General features: G+C 42.9%; 1 protein-coding gene and 1 non-coding gene across 17 annotated transcripts in view; one reads left to right on the top strand and one right to left on the bottom strand.

Annotated features, from left to right (window-relative positions):
• CLASP1 (cytoplasmic linker associated protein 1) overlaps window positions 1-24,024 on the top strand; it is a 278,451-nt gene that overhangs the window by 73,647 nt on the left and 180,780 nt on the right. For all 16 annotated transcript variants that reach the window (XM_047722647.1, XM_047722646.1, XM_047722641.1 and 13 more), the window contains exons 3-4: window positions 21,286-21,364; window positions 23,293-23,396. In XM_047722647.1, the coding sequence (XP_047578603.1) occupies window positions 21,286-21,364; window positions 23,293-23,396 (183 nt within the window). The remainder of the gene's footprint in view (window positions 1-21,285; window positions 21,365-23,292; window positions 23,397-24,024) is intronic.
• LOC125096681 (U4atac minor spliceosomal RNA) lies at window positions 20,613-20,738 on the bottom strand. The gene has a single exon (XR_007126341.1). It is a non-coding gene; the product is annotated as a U4atac minor spliceosomal RNA (small nuclear RNA).

Here is a 24,024-nt window from a genome sequence, read left to right as displayed (position 1 = left end):
GATTGATGCCTGTTGTCCTGGTATAATTACTGGCAGCACTCCCTTTGAATCTCAAAATTCCCCAGCGAGGATGCTGAATTACTTAGTGACCTTACCTTACCAGGCAAACATGTAAGCACTTACTAGGGAGTTATCACAGAATTGAGCCTAATGTGCAAAGGCAGCCCAGCCTGACCTGTTCCTAGCTGCTCCTTCCCTTCCCATCTGACCCCTTTACAGAGTCCCTATTCTTCCCCGGGCAGGACCCCTTGCCCCCACCTGTGTTGCCCTGCTGATCCCAGCATCCTAGTCCCTTCGTGCCTCACAGCTGCCTGCAGGAGCCCTGAGGCTACTTAGGAACCAGGAGATGAGCTTTCCTCCCTGCTGCGGCCCCCTGGGAACATATTCTGGGATGTGGCCTCCCCTCTTCTAGGACTGTGTCTGGGGAAAAATATCATTTACATGGCCAGTTGAGTTCTCCGTCCACCTGCAGTTGTCCGGGTTATTTTAGAAAGAATCCTCTGTGTTTCTATACTATCATTTTGATGAGGCAACCAGGAGGGAAGGTTGGCAAAATGTATGCATTGTTCCTGCTTCACCTGGTGTGTGTTTAGACTCTGATTCCTACCTCTTTCCATGCCGAGAAGAAAACCATGCCATTGAAAGAGCTGGACTTTGGGGGCACCTGGGTGGCTCAGTGGGTTAAAGCCTCTGCCTTCGGCTCAGGTCATGATCTCAGGGTCCTGGGATCGAGCCCCGCATCGGGCTCTCTGCTCAGCAGGGAGCCTGCTTCCTCCGCTCTCTCTCTCTCTCTCTCTCTCTCTCTGCCTGCCTCTCTGCCTACTTGTGATCTCTATCAAATAAATAAATAAAATCTTTAAAAAAAAAAAAAAAAGAAAGAGCTGGACTTTGGAGCCCCTCAGCCTTAGGTGTGAGTCTAGGTGACAGGGCTGTTGCTAAGACATAGGATCATGTCTGTGGCCTTTTCTGTCCAAAACCTTTGGTACTTCTTCAGTGGTGAGAGGGCGAAAGCCCTAATTACAGAAGCCACACCACTTTCAGGAGATCATCCAGTAGTAGGCTAGGGAGACAAAGTGACAGGGTGTCAGGTAGAGAGCAAAGTGGGGGTCCTAATGGAGCATGTCTAGAGAAAAGGATAAATGTTAGCTTTTCTCTTTCTTTTGCTTGCCAGCATTGCCCTTGACTGGCCAGTGAATTCCTCATTTGAAATAACTCCATCGTGAGCTTGTTTTCATCCCTCATTCTTTTTTATTTCCCTCAAATGCGGTCTTGTGGACTTTTGAGGTTCAAAATCAGAATTAGATTGAGTAGGAAGTAGTACAGAAAAAGCTGGGTTCCCCAGAGCTAAGCATTTATTCCCAGTTCGCAAGGCCTTTTTGTTTTCCAAAGGGCCGGCAGTTAGAAGAGATCAGAACAGCAAATTTATTTAGATTTCTCTACCCTGTCTTTAAGCTTTTGCACTGGAACAAGTTGGCTTATTTTTCATAAGTGATTTCATTAAGTGTGTAGGCATGTATAATGTTTTTAATTTTTGGCAAGGCCACCGTGCATTGTGTGTTTGGAAGCATGAATGAACTTCTGGATCGGAGGAGGAGGGGCTCAACCCACAAGAGAGCTTTCTGCTGACTCTGCCCGCCTCCTCTTCAAACTGTTACTGGCTCTCTTTGATAAAATCACGTTGCTTTTACCTGCCTTGTTTTTTTGCAGTGTGATATGGGCACTTCCAGCAAACTATAACGCAGTCCAGATGAAGGCGTGGGGACCAGAGGGGTCTGGTGACTCCCTTTCCAGATCCAAGAGAACAAAGTCAGACAAAGGCAGGGAGATCTGTATCCAGCTGCATCATTGAAAGATAGAGCTTAAAAAACTTGAGCAGCCACAAAAGCCCAGAGGACAAAAGCCCAGCTTAAACAGAACCTGCCTGTTGTGTTTCTGAGCTGGTGTTTGATCTCCTCGTAAATAATTGAAGAGTTTGGGATAGCTCTACAGCTGATAAGTTTCCAAATGGTTTTTATTTGAAAGTGTTTGGAAGAGCTGTTCCATATTGTATCCCGTTGGTTTTTTTGTGGAGGGAAAAAAGGACTCCCTTGGTGTTGGGGCGCCTCGGTTGTCTTCTGCTGGGCTGATGTGGCTTTGGAGTTATTTATTGTTTGCTGGATGACTAGAGAAGTCAGGGAAAGGCAGAAGGCAGGACGCAGGAGGAGAACCAGATATATTGATATTGATATCAGATATAAGCTTTCTCTGAGCTTTGTGCTGGGTGCTTGCCACCAGTCGGCTCCCCTTCCCCGGTCCTGGGAAGAACGCGCTGTCAGCAAAGGTGTATTCAGCAAATGCGCAGGCCAGGTGGACTGTCTGCTGGGTTGCTGTGCTTTGTTCATCTCTGGGCTTTGCTCTAAGAAGATAAAAGGTGATCGGTTTGTCAGGCTCTTTTGCTAGGGTCCATAGTAAAGAAATCTATTTTATGTTGCAACCTATAGGAACACGTTATTGCTGCAGTCAGAGGAAAAAGTTTTGTCCCCAGATAAACCTCAGAACATGTCCTGACATTAAGCCCTCGCATAAATGAAACCTTGAGTCCCTGCTTGTGAGTTGCTGATTCTAGCATCCTCTCTGATTTTAACATCTTGATGCTGGCAGACCCATTATGACTCTTGTAGGTATGCTGGTCATGGGAAGGAACCGGTGGCTTTCCACAAGAGAGAATAGTGAACACTCATTGTAACTGGTTTTAAAAAATCATTTAAATACCTGCCTTATCCTTTATTTAGGAAGCCCAGTATTTCAGAAGGTGGGACTCACCTGCCCTCTTCTCAAGTCCAAATACTTGTCTTACTGTTTTATTTTATCGGAGTTTTCCTTGGGAAGTGGTTATATGAGATCACAGCACTGCAAGATACTGTTTTAAGGCACTGCAGCATTTAGGGTAAGGGACAGAAGGACCTTAGGGTACAGTTGTACAGTGAGTGCTTTCTTCTTCCCAGAACATTGGTCACGAGTCTTAATCCTGATACCTAACTAGTTAAGGAGAGCTGGACTCTAAGGATCGAAGATCTAGGCATCTGTATTGTTTTTCTTTCACTTTGTATTTTGAAAAATTTCAAACCTGCAGGAAAGTGGAGAGAATATGTAATGAATCCACATGCTCCCTTCTTGTAGCTCCAGTGGTTGTTAGTCGCTGGCTGTTCTTAGAATATCTGTTACTAGAGTCCTTCTCTCCTGCCAGAAGTGAACTAACCTTGGGGTGTAGGGGTGTTCTCAGATGTGGATTCCTTCTCCACTGTGAAGACTGGACTGAAAGCCGTCTTCCATTCCTTCCTGGCAGGCGGCCTGTCAGGGAATTTAAAATGATTTGTTTAAAACTTAAAATATTGAACAGGTTTTTTATTGTGACTTCTTACACTGTGAAATTATATGTGCTTTTTATGAAAATTTTATCACACAGACATGTGTGAGGCACAGGGGTAAGAGGCCTGTTCCCTGTAATGCAAACTTAGCTGCACACAAACACTGCAGGTAAGTTTTTAAAAAACCCAAAAACCAGATAAAGTCACATGATACATATCGTGCTGCAGCTGGCTTTTGTCTGTTTTTCTTTTTAAGACTCCATAGCCTGGCTTGTCAGTTGCTGCAGAAGGCAGCTGGAGGTTTTTTTTTTTTAAAGACTTTATTTATTTATTTGACAGACAGAGATTACAAGTAGACAGAGAAGCAGGCAGAGAGAGGAAGGGAAGCAGGCTCCCTGCTGAGCAGAGAGCCCGATGTGGGGCTCGATCCCAGGACCCCGGGATCATGACCTGAGCTGAAGTGGCTTTAATCCACTGAGCCACCCAGGCGCCCCGGCAGCTGGAGTTTTGATAGCGAGTGCACTGGACCTGTACATGGTTCGGGGGATATTGCCGCCTTAGCAGTATTGTCTTCTGTTCCATGGACAAAGGAGAGCTTTCCATTTATTTAGGTCTTTTTGAATTTCTTTCAACAGTATTTTGTAGTTTTCAGTGTGCAACTCTTGCACTTTTTTCTTGTTACACTTATTCCTAAGCCTTGTCTTCTTTTTGGTGCTGTTGTAAATGGAGTTGTTTTCTAATTTCATTTTTGGATTGTTCATTGCGACTCTATTTGTTATTAATTTTTAATTACTCAGATAGCCCACATGGACCTATAATGAATTTTCCCAGTTAACTATTAATGGGTATTATTATTATTATTATTACTTTTAAGTGAGCTCTGTGCCCAATGTGGAGTTTGAACTCATGACCCTGAGATCAAGAGTCACATGCTCCATTGACTGAGCTGGGGCCGGGGGGAGGCCCAGAATTATTTTTAATGTTTTTCTTTTATAAAATAATGCTCTCGTGATCACAGTTGTATGCACACTGTTCTGTTTTGCATACTTGTGTTAATGTTTTTGAAATCAATTCCTAGATGAACTTGCTGGGTTGGAGTTTCTACATATTAAAAATTTGATAGCTATCAGTTATGTGCCCAAATCCTGTATCAGTTACACTTCTCAGGGTTGCAAGCAGCTTATGCTCGTGTCTGTTTTCCTGAACCCTCCAGACACATGGGCCATTATTAATCTTTTAAAATGTACCTCAATCTGGGGTGCCTGGGAGGCCTAGTCGGTTAAGCCTCTGCCTTCGGTTCAGGTCATGATCCCAGGGTCCTGGGATCGAGCCCCACATCGGGCTTTCTGCTCAGCAGGGAGCCTGCTTCCTTTCCTCTCTCTCTCTCTCTCTGCCTGCCTCTCTGCCTACTTGTGATCTCTGTCAAATAAATAAATAAAATCTTAAAAAAAAGGTAACGAGTTGTCTGGTTAAATTATAGAATGTACCATAGTCTGATGGGTTATAAGTGGTGTATTATTCGTGTGCTTTGGAATTCTTTGGGTATAAATGAGACTGAGCAACTTTGTATGTTTATTGATGTTTTCTAGAATGAATTGTGCATTTAAATAATGTTTATTTTTAAAAACTATTGTAGGGTTTTTTTTTTTAAATCATGGACATGATCCTTCACTACATATTTTACAGATATTTTTCTGCCCAGTTTGTTGTTTCTCTTTTACTTGTGTTTATTCTTATTTTTACTTTACGAATATGACATTTCTCTTTATTTATTTGTGCTTTCTTTATGCCCACTGGTAAAATTTTTATAGTTTCCTCACATAGGTCTTACAGTTGAGTCCTAATTACTTTGTTTTTTGTTAGAGTTGTAAATTTGATTTTTATCCCCTTAAACTTTCTTCCTGGTTCTGATATATATAATGAAAAGATAGAGATTTTACTATGTATGTGTGAAATTTGGCCAACTTCTTCTCTTGTCACTTCTTTTTTTTTTTTTTTTTTGTAAGTAATTTCTGTGATCTCTCAGTTCTCAAGACCCAAAACTACTTTTTTTTATTATAACTTTGAAATTCAGTTAGAATTTGAAGTGGCAAATTCACCTCCTTAGTCTTTTTATTTTATAAACTATTCAGTGATCTCACCCTTTTTATATTTCAAGGTTTGTGTTACTATCACTTTTCTAGATTTACCTAGTTATCACACTGAGAATTTTAATTATGTAATGTCAATGTATGATTTTTTAAAAATTTTATTTATTTATTTGACAGACGGAGATCACAAGTAGGCAGAGAGGCAGGCAGAGAGAGATGAGGAAGCAGGCTCCTGCTGAGCAGAGAGCCTGATATGGGGCTTGATATGGGGCTCGATCCCAGGACCCTGGGATCATGACCTGAGCCAAAGGCAGAAGCCTTAACCCACTGAGCCACCCAGGCGCCCCTCTTGTCACTTCTGATTTTCAGTTGATTGCTTTGTATTTTCTTAGTAGGCAGTTATTATTTGCAATAATAATGATAATGTCTTTTATTTTTTCGTTCTCTTTTCTCTTTATTCTTTCTCTTTTCTTACTGTATTGGTAAGGCTTGTCAGAATGCTCATCAGAATATTCCTGTATTCCCAACCTGTTTGACTGTGGGAATGCTCTGGTGTTTCTAGTCTGCCTTACTGCTGTTGGTTTCTAATAGGATACTTTTTCTTTAAAGATTTTATTTATTTATTCGACAGAGAGAGATCACAAGTAGGCAGAGAGGCAGGCAGAGAGAGAGAGGAGGAAGCAGGTTCCCCACCAAGGAGAGAGCCCAATGCGGGGCTCAATCTCAGGACCGTGGGATCATGACCTGAGCCGAAGGCAGAGGCTTTAACCGTCTGAGCCACCCAGGCGCCCCTCTAATAGGATACTTTTGATCAGTTTCCGCATGTCCTCACCGGGGAATCTCATTCATACATACAGTTCTTAGACTGGTATCTGTGTCTCAGACTTCCTCCTCTCCTAGTCTTCAGCTAGTAGACATCTGCCTATAGGATATTTCTTTTTCTTTTTTTCAAAGAAGATTTTGTTTATTTATTTATTTGAGAGAGAGAGAGAGAGCATGTGTGCGCATGCACAAGCTGGGGGAAGGAGCAGAGGGAGAGGGATAAGCAGACTCTATCCTGAGCACAGAACCTGACATGGGGTTTGATCTCAACAACCCTGAGATCATGACCTGAGCTTAATAAGGTAGATGTTCCATGGACTGAGCCATCCAGACACCCCCAGAATATTTCTTATTTTGATATCTCACAAAGCCCCAAAGCTTAACGTGTTAGGGCTCTGTTCACTGTGGCTCACTGTGCCTGATAATTTAACTAGATTGTTTCAGTAGTCCTCCCAGTCACCTGCAGAAGGGAATATTAGATATCCCATTTTGCAGATACATACACGGACTTTGAGATGTTAACTTGATTAGGGTCCCATAGCTAGTAAGCTAGACCATAGTGGCACCACGGTCTGAACCCCAGTTTTTTTTTTTTTTTTAAGATTTTATTTATTTATTTAACAGAGAGAAAGTGAGCACAAGCTGGGGGAGCAGCAGGAAGAGGAAGTGGGAGAGGGAGAAGAAGGGTCCTTGCTGAGCAGAGAGCCTGATGTGCGGCTCGATCCCAGTACCCTGGGATCATGACCCGAGCCAAAGGCAGATGCTCAGTCACTGAGCCACCTAGGTACCTCTGAACCCCAGTTTTGTCTGACTCCAAAGACTCTTATCTCTCTGCTGCATAGACCTTCTCTCCCCTCCGGGGCCTGAGGACTGGGTTTCTGAAGATTGAGCATTCTGCCGGTTTGTCTTGAGCCGTCCGGTTCGCACATCTCACCAGCTGTGGTCCATACCTTGACTGCCTCCATCACCGTGACCTTGAGTAAGGCTTTCTCCTTGAGTTCAGACAAAGGATGGCTGTCTGTACCCTGCAGTAGTTTTGCTGATTGCTGCAGTTCAGTGGATTGATTTTTTTGTAAACTGCTCTCAAGGGATCCAAGCCATGTTGAAAGCTTTGGTTTGCAAGATTGTTCTTGTGAAATCTCTGAGCAGAGTGTGCTGGAATTTGGCTAGCTCTGAAATCCGTCATAATTTGGACTCTGCGGGACTTGGGAGTATATTCTTTCAAAAGTCACTTTTCCCCTGATCAGCGGTGAGATGCTTCCTAGGAGGCAGGACCTTGGAGGATTTCTTTCTGTTGTGGTGCTCACTTCCCAGTCAGGATGAGGTACAACTTCACAGTGGATGCTGCTTCACCCTTTCGATAAATGGGCTTCTCGGTGGGGCCTGGGCAGGCCATCGGGCCACAGTAAGAACATGTTAGAGCCCCTGTTAAATTGACTTTCAATTCTGTTTCTTAAAAGTATTGTATTTTTTCATGTATTTTATAATTTTACTGTATGTCTGCATGACAGCGGCTTGTATGATTATAAATAAATCTGCATATGAAGTATTCTAATAAGGATGTGCAGTTAAAAAAAGTTTAGAAGTCACTGCTTTAAGGTCTCAACGGAGACGGGCACCAGCAGAATTTATCCCCTGCACTGATAAGCGGGAGGGAGTGAGTTCCACCACCTGCTCTTGAGGAACCTGGGGGAAGGCCCAGCATTCCCAGAAATTGACAGCATTCCCAGTGGGTACCACTGCAGAGGGGGGCAAAGAAACAACAGAATTCAGACCACGGAGTTTGCAGGGCCTTGGAGACCACTGATTCTAGTTGGATAGCTAGGGGCCCAGAGAGAAGTGATGCCCTTGCAGTCATTTGGTGGCTCAGCTAGGACCCAGGTCTCATGACATAGTGTGGGACTTCTTACATGGGATCACCACTTTCCTGATGCCTCAGTTATACCGGTTTCTACTTAGTTATATTTTGGCCTCACTTTTTAGTATAAAAAAGTATAAAAGAAGCAAGTTATGTCAAATTATTTGTTCATTTTCAACATAAGTTTGAATTTAGGGGAAAGACACTTTCCCAAGTGAGCATTGAAGCCTATCAAATTCATGCATTTATTCAACAAAGAAGGTTCTGGACTACAGTAGTGAATACTTAGATGAAAATGCCTTTCTTCATAGAGCTTATGTTCTACTTGCTGGAAAGAACCCATAAGCAAGCTAACTGAGTGAATTTTATGGAATACTGGAAAGTGCTAAGTGTTTTGGAGAAAAATAAAGCAGAGCAAGTGGAAGGGGCACGTGTAGTACGTGCCCACAGTATTCAGTAGGCTGGTTGCAGCAGACCTGGCCGAGAAGACCTGCTTCAACAAAGATTGAAGTGAGATGCTGGGACTGGCAAGGTGGATATCCTGGGGAAAGCAGTCTAGGGAGAGAACCTCAGGTCCAAGGAGGGGATGTTTGAGGAGCAGCCAGGAGGCCCCTGAAAGGAGAGGGGCAGCTGTGAGCTCAGAAGGAGAATGGGAGGTCAGGCTGTGAGGGCTTATAGGCCATCGTGCAGACACGCTCTTAGCCAGTGTGGGGAACCATTGGAGGCATTGGAACATGGGACTGAGAGGATATGAGTTACCTCTTAAAAGGACCTTCTGGATGGTGCACTTGGGTGGCTCAGGCAGTTAAGTGTCCGACTCTTGCTTTCAGCTCAGGTCATGATCTCAGGGTTGTGGGATTGAGCCCCACTCAGGCTCCATGGTCAGCACGGAGTCTGCTTGAGATTATTTCCCTTTCCTTCCCCCTCTGCTCTCTCTCTCGCTCTTAAATAAATAAAAGGAATAAAATCTTTAAAAGGACCTTCTGTTTGTGTGGTGAGACTAGCTGGAATACGGACAAGGTGGAAGCAAGGATACAGATAGGAAAAAGTGAGAGAGTCTTAATGACAGTCATTGTATTTGGGATTGTTAGTTGGAATGCTCAGTTCAAACATGAACCAAATAACAATTGACACTATTATTACTGTCCCGTCCAGCCACTTTCCATCTACCCCAGTCGCCCAGATTTGCTAGCATTATGGTTGACACTGAAGACACAGAGATGGAGAAGATGCGGAACCCGCCTTATGGAAGCTTCAGAGTCTAGACTCTCGGCATTAGGCATATAGATGGTTCAAACACCAGAGGTCCCCTGAGTCTGACTGCCAGAAGAACTGTATGGTGGGGATCCTGAGGATACAGCTTTCTGTCTCAGGCTGGTGGGTATGAATGGGAGGACACTGGAATTCATGGTGCTTGAAGAGAGTCTCGAAAGAGAAGAGCATCTGGAAGAGGGAAAGCAGAATGGTTCAGGCAGGGGAATGTGTAAGGAAGAGCATAGCACATTCAGGAAAACTGTGGGTGGTCAGTGGGCCACATAGCAGAACTGTTGAGTTGTGTGTACACCATGGGCTCTTCAGAGAGTTCTCAGGAGAACCGGGGGGACCCGCTCCTGACCTGTGGCCTCGTTTTCCTGCTATAACAGTATTTCTGGATAGGTGAATAGCCAACACTTGCTTTTGGCAAACGTCCTCAGTTCTTTATGGTCTAGTCTCTAGAAAGACCAGAGTTCTTTTAAGCCCTGTAACTCATTTTTTAAAAAAAAGATTTATTTATTTATTTTACAGAGAGAGTTGGGGTTGGGGGAGGGGCAGAGGGAGAGAGGAAAAACTCAAGCCGACTTCATGCTGAATTCAGAGCCTGATGCAGGGCTTGATCCCATGATCCTGAGGTCAGGATCTTAGCTGAAACCAAGAATTGGACATTTACCCCACTGTGCCACCCAGGTGCTCCAAACTGATTTTTTTAAACGCAGCATTAGGGAGGTATAATTTACGTACCATAAAATTTATCTGTTTCGTGTATTGAATGCAATTATTTTTAGTAAATTTACAAAGTTGTACATTTCCCCATCACTCTCTAAAGACCCCTTGTCCCTATTTGCAGTCAGGCCCATTCCCGCCTCCAGCTGCAGGCAATCAGTTTTCTGGACATTTCGTATAACCAGAACCATACAGTATGTCGTCTTTTGTGTCTGATTTCTTTTATGTAGCATCCCGTTTTCATTGTGCGTCTGTCTTGTAGCACGCATCAGTACTTTGTTCCTCTCTATTGTCGAATGGGATTTAGTTGTATGAGTGTACCACGCTTTATCTGTTCACCCGTTGGTGGGTTTGGACTGTTACCACTTCTTAGCTGTTAGGAATAATGGCCACTTTTTGCCAGAAGTGCAGCCAGTGGGCAGATGGTTCTCTGGGATGAGCACACTCTCAGGAGTTGCTGACTTTGTCATTACAATCTTAGTGTTCTTGGTCTGCCTTTTTGTAAGACTGATTGATTAATGGATATTATTTGAGCCACTTACTAGCTGAGTGACTTTGCACAGTTGCCTGCTTCCTTATCTGTAAAGTAGGGATATTTATAGGTGTGGTATTTGGCTCAAGACATTGTTGTGCGGATGAAATAATACAATAAAGAGAATATACGGAGGGTAACAGTTGATTGGCCTTGCGCCTTCCCAGCCTTTTACCCCCCAGCCCTTTGTTATCTCTGGGGAAGTGGATGGGAATGAGAAAGGCTGTATGAGGAACCACCCTGCTTTGAGTAGGGAGTAGTGGTTTTGGAGAGACGCATAGAAAGGACCTGGAGAGAGGGACAGGTCTTGGCCTGGGTGGATTGAGGAGACTGGAAGACCTCCTAGACTGGGCTAGCCGCAAGTTCTGTTGGAAATATCAGGACCTGGGGCTTGGGGGAGGAACATGGGGAGACTTGTAGGAAAGTCTGGAGGAGAGGACAGAGCTCTGAGCCTTGCTGACTGGCTGGGGTTGTGCAGCCCAGGCAGGCAAGTGGGATCTTTGCTTATAATGCCTTAGACAACTGTGAATGCTTTGGTGCCTAATCTTATATTTATAAGGTGTATCTGGAAGAGAGAAGATGCAGATTTCGGGGTCTTTGGCTGGATTGGACCCACAGCATGTTTTCTTTGGGTTCCCCAGTCCCTTAGAATTCATTCAGTAAGTTATCAGTGTTTAAAATCGAGATCTAGCCACAGTGACCTTCCTTCTTATATGGTGTCAAGTGAGCAGAGCGTGAAGAGGTGGTCCCTTGCCCTTCTCACACGCTCACCTGAGTTTTTACCTGCTGGGATTTGCAACCATCAGAGTAGAGCTGTGCTGTCCAACAGGGTGGCCATATGCCTCCTGGGGCTATTCAAAGTTAAGTAATTTTGTGTCTCTAGTAAACTTTAGAGTTCTGTTTCTCATTCACACTCACATTTCAGTTGCTCAGTAGCCACATGTGGCCAGCAGCTGCTGTGTTGGACAGTGCAGGCAGAACGTTTCTGTCCCTGCTGAAAGTTGTACTCGACCAGATCCGCAGTGGTTACTGACTGCCTCTCTCTGTATTCATACCTCGCCCCCTCTCTTCGCTTGGCCTGTTGCTGCACGTGTGTAGAACAAAGTGATGTGGTGCTCCTGAGTTCCTTTACCATTGGGAAAGTCCTTATATATGGGCAACGTCAGGTAATAAGCCGATAACTTGGTTAGTCCCCATTAATCTACTGTTAATTACTGATATTTTAACAGACTTAGGGCTCATAAACTGTCTCTGGAGGCCATTCCAGAGGAATGCCCACTGGCCTTATCACTGGGTTGAGTGTCCCAGGTACTCCGTCAGTGACTTCTTTGAAGGACGACTGGTTTGGGTGAATAATTCTCCCATCTGACGTGTGAATACACAAAATCACTGACTTTATCACACTTCTTCTTCTTCTTCTTCTTTTTTTTTTTTTGTATTTTTGTTGTGCTCTTATTCTTGGAATTAAAAGTGAGTGCAGCATCGAGTGGTAATTAATTTCCTCATTTAAGAAGGTTGCAATGTAGAGTCTTTTAAAATAACCAACAAATTTGTAGGAGTCAGCAGCCTGTAGCCCCACAGGGCACCTAGTGCATTATGCTAAAAATAGAGCTAGCTCATCAAGGGGTCTGTGTGTTCTCTTTGACCTAGCAGTTGTCCTTTTCAGAATTTGTCCTAAGGAGATAACTGTACGTGTGTGGAGTCAGTACCCATCACAGTCTTGTTTCCACTAGCAAAAAATTCTAACCAAACCTGAATTCCAGCATGGGTTGGGGAGACTGGATAGTATTTATGATACTGAGATACAGTAGGGTATCAGACAGCCACTGAAAATGGGGGTATAGATCCTTATCCATTAATTGAGGAAGACTCCATGGCATATTGTGTGAGAAACTCTCTGTACCTGTCTACCTCTCTCTCACTTGTTCATGGAGAATTCACATGCAAGTGTGCATATGCTGAGATGTCTTGTGGGACAGTCATCAGATGTTAACAGTTATTGCTGAGTGATGGGATTTGGGGCAACCTTACTTTCTTCTTCGGACTATGTTCCTCTCCCATAAGACCAGCCTTGCTTTTTTTTTTTTTTTTTAAGTTTTTAAGTTTTTTGAAGTGGTGCGCTCATAAAGAAGGGAACGGGCACTTACTGAGTGCCTACTATATTCCAGGTGCTGTGTTAAAACTCTTAACCCTCATGTATATTCTGTAAGGTATTTTTGTTCTGATTGTACTGAGGAAGCATGTGAAGGCTGGAGGTGGAGCTGCCCAGCCCAGCCAGTAGGGGTGGTAGATAGAGCTGGTATTCAATTCCAGATCTGTGTGACAGAGCCCTGCACTTTCTCCTGTTCTGGGCACTATCAGGGCATCAGAGAAGTTTAGAGCTGAGGCCGACCTGAGAGTTTATCTGGTATTAGTGACAGAGAAGTACTGTATCTTGTTCGAGGTCATATGTAAGCTAGCTAGAGAGAGATGAGAAAGACGATAGACACGGGGTGCGGGATACTGTGATTTTGCTGTACTGAAAATGGCCTTGATAAAGTCAGGAGGCTTGGGTTTATTTTCAGTTTGGTCACTATCCCAGCTTCATGGCTTCGGGTAATCTTTTGACCTCTTTGATCTTTATTTTCCTCTTTTGCAAATTCAGGATGGTATGGTCTGCATCTCAGGGTGAGATGGTTCAGGTTCACCCAAAAGTGCCTTAAAAACAATAAGGTACAATATGAGTGCGAAACATTAAATTACCCAAACCAGTTCAGTCTTCTGAAGCTTAAGAAATGCAGTTGTCTGCCTACCTAGATTGTCTCTTATGGATGTTTTTTGGGGAAAGGATTTAATATTTCTTTCTTTGATCAATGAGCAGATGTCATGCTCTAGAAGGAGGACTGTGGTGACCAGAACTCTCTTCTGGCACTTTTGTTGGTGGTTTGGAAAAGTAAGGAAGCAGAGACAAAGTCTAGCCACTTGCCATGGACTTACAGGTCAAGGGGTTCAGAAATACTCCCACTTTTCTAGTTTTTAAACTTCAAAAAAAATCGTGAACTGTATACAGAAAGTGCATGAAACACAAAGACACAGCTTTCTGAGTTATGATAAAGCTAGCAGCTGTTTAATTGTACTCTGGAAAAGAAGTAGAACATTGCTAGCATTCCCCTAAGTAACCACTCCTGGCTTTTATCACTTTCTTGCTTTTCTTTATCGTTTAATTACCTAAATATGCACCTTAAAATTATAGTTTATGTTTGCTTGTTTTCAAACTTCATACAAGTGTGCAGTTACTTTGTATTTGGCCTTTCATCATGAATTTTATGTGTATTGTTGAGCATTGTTGTGATTCATTTATTATTACTATTTATTGTTTTCTTTGGTAGGAAAACCAAAGGTCGTACATTCAACAGTAGATGGACACATGGGGTTCTAGTTTTAGGCTATTACAAATAGCTTGTGCTCTGAGAAACTTTGTACATTTCACCTGTTGTATGTGTGCATGTCTGTCTGTTGGACCTATTCCTAGTGGTGGACTCGCTGCAAATTTGGTAAAACCAACATGTTTTCTAAAGTGTTGGTTTACATTTAAATTTCTACCAGCATATATGAGAGTTTCCATGTTCTCGTCAACACTTGATCTTGTCAGTCTTTAATTTTAGCCATTCTGAGGAGTATGTCATAGCATCTCTTTTTATTTTTAATTTGCATTTCTCTGTTGACTAATGGAGGCTGCACCACTTTTTGTATAATTCTGACCATTGCTGTCTTTTATGAAGTGTCTATTCAAATATTTTGCCCATTTTTGTTCTGGGTTGCCTATTGATTGGTTTGTAGACAATCTACATATATATATATTCTAGGATCAGGCCTGTTGTTGCTTGTTTCATAAATATCTTCTTTCTATATAACTTGCCTCTCACTTTTTTACAGTGTTTGTTATGCCAAGGTTCTTAATTTCACTTTTATCTATTTCATCAGTCTTTCCCTTTAGCGTTTGTATTTATTATGCCCTATTTTCTTAAGTAATTTTCTAAAAGCTTTTTTGTTTTGCTTTCCTACACTTATCTCTATTACCAGGAATTCATTTATGTGTATGGTTTGAGATAGGAGTCAAGTTTTTAAAAAATTTTTTATTCCATATATTCAGTTACCCAGGGGCATTTATTTAAAAGAGCAGCTCTGTTCTTTCTGCTCTGTAGTGCCCACTTTGTCATAAATTAAGTGCCCATATATGCCAGAGTCTCTTTTCTTCATTCTGTTCTGTTGATATATCTGTCTTTCCTTGATCGGATAGCACATTGCCTGAATTACTGCCATTTTATAATCTTGAAATCCAGTGGGAGCAAGTTTTATCACCTCATCTTGCTATTGCCATTTCCACATAGATTTTGTAATCAACTTGTGAAGTTCTTTTTTTTTTTTTTTAAGATTTTATTTATTTATTTATTTGAGAGAGGGAGAGAGACAGAGTATGAGCAGGTGGAGGGGCAGAGGGAGAAGGAGAAGCAGACTCCCTGCTGAGCAGGGAGCTCAACGTGGGGCTCCATCCCAGGATAACGAGATCACAACCTGAGCTGAAGGCAGATGCTTAACCGATTGAGCCATGCAGGCGCCCAACTTGTGGAGTTCTTTAAAAAATACATAGTTGGGATTTTGAGTGAAATTTTACTGTAGATCGGTTGGGGAGAAATGAAAATTTCACAGTACTGAGTATTCCAACCTGTAGTTTATCTTTCCATTTATTTTAGTCCTCTTTATTTATTTCTATCGTTACATTGGCTTTTTGAGTAGATACTTATTTGCCTAGATTTTTTCCTAGGTGTTTATTTTTATTGAATTAAATATGGAAACAAAAAAACTTCCCTTTTGGCTTGTTGATATGGATGTGTAATTGATTCTCTTGTGTATTGACTTTGGGTTATTTGGTCTTGTTTAATTAGCTCAGTTTTAAATTTTAAATACACCTGTAGATCTTTTAGATTTTCTACTTATATTTTCCATTAATAATGACAGTTTGCTTCTTTGTGAGTTTTATACTTTTAATTTTTTTCTTTTTTCCCGCCAGTATTTCATCATTAAGTATGATGCTTGATTTGACACTTGGTTCAAAATTTGGCTCTTTCCACTGGCTATTTTGAATAATGTTGCTAGGAACATAGGTATATAAATATCTGTTGGAATCCTGCTTTCACTCCTTTTGGGTATTTACCCAGAAACAGAATTGCTGGATCATATGGTAATTTTGTGTTTCATTCTTGGAGTATGCACCCTATTATTTTCCATTTATATTCCATTTATATTTCCATTTTATATTCCTACCAGTAGTATACCAAGAATTCTAATTCCCCATGTCCTCCCCAACACTTGTTATTTTTTTCTTCTCTCCCTCCTTCCCTCCCACCCTTCCTTCTTGCCTTTTTTGTTAAAATAGTGATCCACATTTGTGTCAGCTATTGCTTTTTCCCTGATGTTGCTACTCTCCTTTTTGAGCTCCATTTAAACTTGTTAGTTCTTTTCTCTCTGTCCTTTGTCTCTTATCTACTTTTAAAATTTTTTCATCTTTTTGCCTCTTTTATTTCATTCTGGTTTTGTTTTTGTTTTTGTTTCTCCTGCAGACTTAGTGTCCAGTGTGTTTTTAGGCCCATCCATGGAGTACTGATTTTTGGTATTGTATTGTATTATTTGGTGCTTTTAAAAAATCGATGTCACTTTTTTTTTTTTTAAGATTTCATTTATTTATTTGACAGAGATCACAGGTAGGCAGAGAGAGAGCGGGGGAAGCAGGCTTCCCACGGAGCAGAGAGCCTGATACCGATACTGATACTGGGCTTGATCCCAGAATCTGGGGATCATGACCTGAGCCAAAGGCAGAGACTTTAACCTACTGAGCCACCCAGACACCCCTTTTTTTTAAAAGTTGTAACTTCTCTCTCCCAATTTTAATCACATATTTTATGTTCTTACTCATAGCAAGAATTATTAAGTAAGCTCTGTGTCCAAAGTAGGGCTTGAACTCAAGAGACATGCTCTACTGACTAAACCAGCCAGGAATCCCAGAATTACCATTTTCATATCCATTTCTAATTATTTTCATGTACCTAATTCATGTGTGTCTGTGTTTCTCCTACTTTTCAGTTATAGTTGTTTGGTGTGCCTGGTTATCTTTGGTTGTGTTTGGACATTGCATTTGAAAAGTGTTCAGAGAGGTAAATTGAGGACCAGAGAGCATGATGTTCTCTCTATCTGGAAGTGATGTGGGTTTCCATCTGCCAAGGTTTTTAGGGCACCACCTAAGCTAAGATCATTTCCATCTGATGTTAGGGATTGATATTTATTTGGCCATTAGGATTCTTGGAAGCTGGTCTGTGGTCCATCTGAAGACTATTTTACTTTCAATTCACTCTCCTAAGGTATAGCCATTTGGATTTCTAACCGAGGTTGTAGGAGTCTATCCAGGCTACCAGCCTTTGAGGGCTCTGAAATCCAACCTCTGTTCTCCTAGACCCATGTGGTCACTGAAAGCAGTTTTCACTGCCCTGGTTGTCCCTTCCAAGTGTTTAAACGGCCCAAGGGCAAAAGTGAACTATTTGCTGCATGCTTATCCCTTTGGATTTTAGTTTACTTGTGTTTCAGGACCTGGTAACTTTCTTCACCTTCCTTGTTCTCTGATGTTTCCAAGCAGATGTTCTTTTATAATTTAGCATTTTTAGTTATTTTCAGCATGAGGGTTAGTTTGAGGTACTTAGCAATTACTCACTTCTTTTGAAAGCATGTTTTTAAAATTGTAGGATAAAGGCATTGTGTTGTACCTTGAGAACTCATCCGTTTCAAATGAATTCATTACTAATCAGTAAACTAGCTTATTTTTGTTTTGTATACAAGGGGTTTATTGACTGTTTACCATGAATCCACTGTTGTGCTATATTTATTAGGGGAATTTTGAGGAAACACAAAGCACAGTATTCCTACATTCAAAGAGTTTTGCTGTGGAATCAAGCATAAACTCAGAAAATGAAATGGAATATTGAAGGAGGTGCTTGAAGGTAATGCAGAGTTAATGGCTTGGTGGAAACTAAAGGCAGTAAGTGTTGGGTGTGAGCCCCTCTCCCCCAAAGTCTCTGCCCTCTCTCTCCCAGGCTGGCTTCCTCATGCTGTTCGCTGTGCCCTGTCGAAATCTCCAGCTCCCTGTCACTCCCTGTTTACCAATCCAGCCCTTCAATGGCTGCCCTATCATCCTGCAGACATGTCTGAGGCCCTTCGGCAGCCATGTCCCCTGTGGCTTCCCAGCCTTGCCCTCAGCTCCAGCTGTCCCCCCCCCCCCCCCCCCATCGTGGCAACGGTCTCACACCTTTGCCTGCGCACTTCTCTCTGCCTTGAGGTCGTGTCTTCCTCTGGTGCAAGGCTGGTTTTTCAAAACTTAGCCTCATGTAGTGTGACTCTTTCTGGGAAGCCTTCTATCCCAGCCGAGTCCCTTGTCGAATCGTAGGCTTCACCGGAGCACCGATTGTACCTGTTGTCCACGGTGCTGGCAGTGACAGTAAGCTGGTGGTAACAGCCAGCAGGGGTGGAGGCTAGCCCTTACCACGCACCAAGCATTATATCCTGCACTTCCATACACACAGTGACCTGTGAGTCTGCTGCTGCTGCTGTCCGCGTTTTATAGGTAGGAAATTGAGGCACACAGAATCTTCACAGCCAATAATTGGGGTCTTCTGGGCAATGAGTTATTCATGTAGCCCTGTCTTCAGTAGGGAAATGGAAACATAGGAGCAGGGCCTGAGCTGTGAAGATAAACATTTGTGGGTGATGATTCCCTTCCTTGCCCACTGGGGCTGTGACTCAGGGTGAACTAGACAACTATAAAAGAGCCCTCTGCTTCCTTCCAGAGTAGTTTATTCTGCGGTGAAGGTGCACGGGGCTCTGTTCTGTCCTCTCCTGTCCTATTTCACTGGGTTTTGGCAGCATCTGCCAACCTAGGCTTCTTGGTGGTGGTGGTGGGTCTCTGGACTCCCCAGTCTGTCTGGGCAAGACGTTTTGGAATTTTCTTTTTAGGATTGAGCTAGGCCTGAACTGATCAAAACAACCAAGTAAACTTCCATCCTGGAAAAGATGAAAGACAGTGTTCCCTCAAATTCCACATATAGCTTCACCAACAAGGGCTGTGATATCTGACAGAATTTTGAATTCATTCAAAATGAATGTGTAATTGCCCTCTTACACCTTAGTCTTGAATGCGTTCTGAAGGGATGTGGTGAGCATTTGAAGGCAGCATTCTCACTATTACTGTAATGAATAACCCTCCAACCTCCAACCAGCAATGCGGCCACACTCATGCTTAGGATTTCATCAGGGAAAAGCCAGTTCTGATTAAGTGATGGGCTTCTCTTTTTAAAATACAAGATTTAATGTTTAGGACAGTTTTGGATCTATAGAAAAATGAGGGTGGTGTAGAGAGTGTCCATGTACACCACACCCAGTCTCTATAGTAACATCTAACATTAGTATGTTATAGTTACAATTATAAACCAATACTGATACATCATTATTAACTCAGGTCCTGACAAAGTTCATTTAGAGTTCCTCACTTTTTTCCTGCTGGCTTTTATCTGTTCCAGGATCCCACCCAGGACACCACATCACATTTAGTCATCATGTGTCTCCAGACACCTCTAAGTTATGACAGTTTCCTGGACTTCCATGTTTTAGATGCCTTGGCAGTGCTGGTCGGGTTATTTTGTAGGATGTCTGTCTATGGGAATTTGATGTTTTACTCATGATTAAATTGGGCTTAAGGGTTTGGAGGAGGACCTCACAGATGTAAAGTGTCATTTTAATTAACACAACAGCAAGTGCTGTTCAACATGAATTGCGACTGTTGATATTGACCCCATTGTCTGCTTGAGGTGGTGGTTTTCAGGTTTCTCCACTGTAAAAATATTCCCCTTTACTTCCGTACTGTAGTCTTTGGAGGAAATCAGTGTATGATACCTAAATCCTCTTTAGCTGATAAGTAAAGCCACTATTTTTAAATGTTTTATACCATTACATATTAAAAAAAACTCCCAACTAATGTTCTCTTTATAAAGAATTTTAAGAATTACTTCCTTTTATATCTTCAAGGTGCCAGTCCTTGCAAGGACAGTTTAGGTTCTGACCCGGCAGTTTTGAGGTAGTGGATTCCAAGCTGAGTAGAAAAAAGCCTGCAGTGTTTGAATTTACAAGCTGCAGTGACAGATGAAAGGAGACAATGACAACGCTTGATGTTAGGGTTATCATTGCTTCAGTCTTGTTCATTTATTGGTTCTGTAAGTTACTGGGCTACTTCATTTAGTTTTGAACCATATTTTAAGGAAAGTTGCACAAAGCAAAACTGCTTCCTACTGAGAAAGGGTTTGTAGGGAGGATTGTCATTTTTAAGGTGGCGTCATACCTTTTTTTTTTTTTTTTAAAGATTTTTTTATTTATTTATTTGACAGACAGAGATCACAAGTAGGCAGAGAGGCAGGCAGAGAGAGAGGAAGGGAAGCAGGCTCCCTGCTGAGCAGAGAGCCCGATGCGGGACTCGATCCCAGGACCCTGAGATCATGACCTGAGCCGAAGGCAGCGGCTTAACCCACTGAGCCACCCAGGCGCCCGCGTCATACCTTTTTAAACATGTCTCAAGTATGTCTGCTAATCACTTAGTGAGGTGCAAAAGCTGAGTTTTATGAAGCAGGTTTACTTTTACTTAGAATTCGTTAAGTAGGTGAGTCAACATTCCTGGATAAACAGGGATGAAGGAGAAATAGAACTGTTGAATTGAAATTAACTTTCAGGAGTTAAAAGTAATTACCAAGTGGAAGTTTTGAGAAAAGCTACGAGTAAAGATTAAATGGTGATGTAGAGCTTGATTTGAGCTAGAGCAGCCTCTAGCGTTACGATGTGGTAATATACTTACTTTATTTAAATATTAATCTGTTTTTTATACTTTCAAATCTGGGGGGAAAAAAGGTTTTGTTTTTTCCAAAAATTGCACCAAGATAAAGCAAAGCTTTAGTTGATGCGAGTGTGTTGTTTAGGCGTTAGCAGTACTGTCCTCACTAGACGTTCATTGGACAGTAGCACAACCCCAAGAAAAGGATGGTTGGTGGCTTTTGGGCGTGCGCTGCAAGCAGGAAGCCCCAATACCGGGTAGGGTTGGGGTGACTAATCCGAAACGCCCGGCCTAGCCGCCTAGTAGCTAGTGTACCTGTGTTGAGCACAGCTGCCGAAAGCAAATCAGCAGCTTCTTGTTTTCTGAGGCTTCTGAAGGTCGCGAACAGGCTGCTTGGTTTTACCCAGAAGGCTACGCACCAGCTGCGAGTAATTTGCATACGCCCTACTCGCGGCGAGGCCGGTAGGGGGCGGCGCCGCGGCGCAGGCTTCCACGCTGGTCCGCTGGCGCCTTGGGTGTATCCCCCTCTGGCTGTTTTTTATTTCCTTTCATACCACCTTACGTTTTGTGTTTAAGCTGTGAACAGCGCCTTGTGTATCAGAGCGGCCCTCTTGACAACCAGTTTATTCTGCTAGTCGGCATGCGCTTTCCGGTCTATTGGACTGCGCCAGGAATGGGGGAGCGTCCTGGGAGCTGGTGGACCAGAGCGTGGGCTCCGAGGCCAGCGGCTAATGGGTTCCCGGTGTTTCCCCTTGCAGGTGGTTCTTCTCGGCATGGACATCCTGTCCGCACTGGTCACCCGGCTGCAGGACCGGTTCAAGGCACAGATTGGCACAGGTAAGCTGTGGGTAGGTGTGGAGCGGGGCCCCACATTCTACACCGTCCAGCCCCCAGCCTTCGCTCAGTGTCCCCAAATCCTCCACATAGCGGTACCCAGCCCTCACCCCCCCACCGCACCCACCCTTCCGCTTTAGTCCTCCCACCCTCCCAGCCAGCCCTTGAGTCCTCCTTCAATCTCCTGCTTGCTGGGGCTGCACACTGCTCCTCCTCCCCTCCTGGGGTCACCCCAGATCCAGCCACCTCATCACATCTGCTGGCATTTTCATGCTTTTTGTTTTTACCATACCTTTCTGCTGGCTTCTTCCAGCGTTTGTGTTGTAATACACGGCATTACTGCTAATTCTTTTATTCTTTTTTAAAGATTTTATTTATTTATTTGACAGAGAGAGAGATCACAAGTAGGCAGAGCAGCAGGCACAGAGAGAGAGAGAGGAAGAAGCAGGCTCCCTGCTGAGCAGAGATGTGGGCCTCGATCCCAGGAGCCTGAGATCATGACCTGAGCTGAAGGCAGAGGCTTAACCCACTGAGCCACCCAGGGGCCCCTAATTCTTTTATTCTTACACAGATTCTTTATACAGATCAACTATCACATTTTAGTGCGGACAGAATTGTATTTGCCCCGGTTGAGAGGCATTGCTTTCCCATCTTGAGAAGGTCTGCAAATCCGATGTGGCTGTGTTTTTTCCAGATCATATCCTAGGTGTTAACTGTTTCCATTTTGATCATAAATGTTGTTACAAGTGCACCTTAAGTGATCACTCTTTATTTTGGAGGGAAAAGGATGTCAGCAAAATGAAATAAAAAATAAGCAGGTTTCATCATTTAAGAGATGATTTAGTCATTTCTAAATTCCTGACCTCTAGAATTTCATAATGACAATATAAGCACCAAGCAGCTCTGTTTGTACAAGGATTTCCTTACAGAACTTCTCAGTTTTGGTTGCTACATGTGTATTTGTTATTTTCTGTTAACTTTCTGGTCAATACGCTTTTTCAGATAAGGTTAAGAATTCTTTTCCTAGGGCATTAAGTGTCATTAACATTAAATGTCATTAACTGGCATTAAACCTCCCTTACTTTTAGATATTTGATATTTTAATAACATTCCATTTTCCTCATAAGTTAGCTGAGTTGTTCAGGGATATTTCTTGTAAAAGAAAGGTTTATAGACTCTTAGAAGCAGCTAAGTAAACTGACTTCTGGTAGGTAAATGCCCTTGGAGCACTAGCTGATAGTCACAGCTGGAGTGTAATACACATGCGTGTATATATACTCTGTGAAAGGACAGACACAGTGTAGACGAGAGTCTGAGTTGTAAGTGCCTGCTCCTTGTATCCCCAGCGAATGTGCTGGAGCCCTCTCTTACATAAAGTTCCTTATGTGTTGACTCCATCCTGCCAGGGTCTTCCACTGACATCCTTAATATTTCACCAGCTTAAAACATGCGGGGAGCTAGCTGGAGGAAGGTCGGTTAAGGACGAAGACAAGTGGTGTGTCCATGCAAAGGGTTTTGCACATTCTTCTTCTTTTTTTTAATCTTTTTTTCTTTTAGAGATTTTATTTATTTATTTAACCACACACACACACACATACACACACACACAGATCACAACTAGGCAGAGAGGCGGGGGTGGGTAGCAGGCTCCCCACTGAGCAGAGAGCCCGATTCGGGCTCCATCCCATGACCTGAGCCGAAGGCAGAGGCTTAACCCACTGAGCCACCCAGGCGCCCGGTTTTGCACATTCTTATAGTAGCTCGAAAAGGTTTTAGTGAGAAGAGTAGAATTGTGAGGATTGGTGGTTCTAGGATGGTGTACCACATTTAGGCCAGCATTTTGTCTTCCCAGTAATTGAAATACCCACTTGGTAACTGCAGACTCTCCAAAATTGGCTTTGGTTTGATCAATTTGCGTTTCGATTTTTCAGTGCTGCCAAGTTTAATAGACAGACTGGGAGACGCTAAAGACTCTGTGCGAGAGCAAGACCAGACTTTGCTGCTGAAGATCATGGATCAAGCTGCTAATCCCCAGGTAGTGGGGGGAGGTGCTCTGCTCGGTGGGGGGTCTGCTTGAGATGCTCTTTCTCCCCCTCTGTTTGCAAACCCCTCTCCCAGTACGTGCATGCTCTTTCTCTGGCGGGGTTGGGGGGAGATTAAATTAAATCTTAAAAATAGATTTAATTTCTTTTATTTTTTATTTACTTTTTAAATTTACTTACCTCTTTATTTATATAATTTTTATTTTAGAGAGAGAGAGAATGTGTGCGCGGGAGGGGCAGAGGGCAGAGGGACAGAGAGAGAATCTTAAGCAGCTCCATGCCCAGCATGGAGCCCATCTTGGGGCTTGATCTCATGACCTAGGTCAAAATCAAGAATAGGATGCTTTCACTGACTGAGCCACCCAGATCTCTCAAGGTTTAATTTCTTTTAAGCTGATGTGTTTCACATGAAAATTTTCATAACATTTAATCTGTCACTGTCGAACCGCACTGCCCCTCCCCCCCCGCCCCCATAGAATTTGTTTTAAAAAAATCATAAATAGCAAAGGGTATACTTTGATTAAAATAGTGGGCTTAACATGGGTATCGAGTGCTTGGTTGAATCTATTAGACTCTTGAGCTCGTTTGTGTAACTGTCTCAGTTTCTCTGAGAAGAGGTGG

Source organism: Lutra lutra, chromosome 3 (genome assembly GCF_902655055.1).
Source record: "Lutra lutra chromosome 3, mLutLut1.2, whole genome shotgun sequence".
Taxonomy (NCBI): Eukaryota; Metazoa; Chordata; class Mammalia; order Carnivora; family Mustelidae; genus Lutra; species Lutra lutra.
This window is presented reverse-complemented; position numbering and strand designations above follow the sequence as displayed.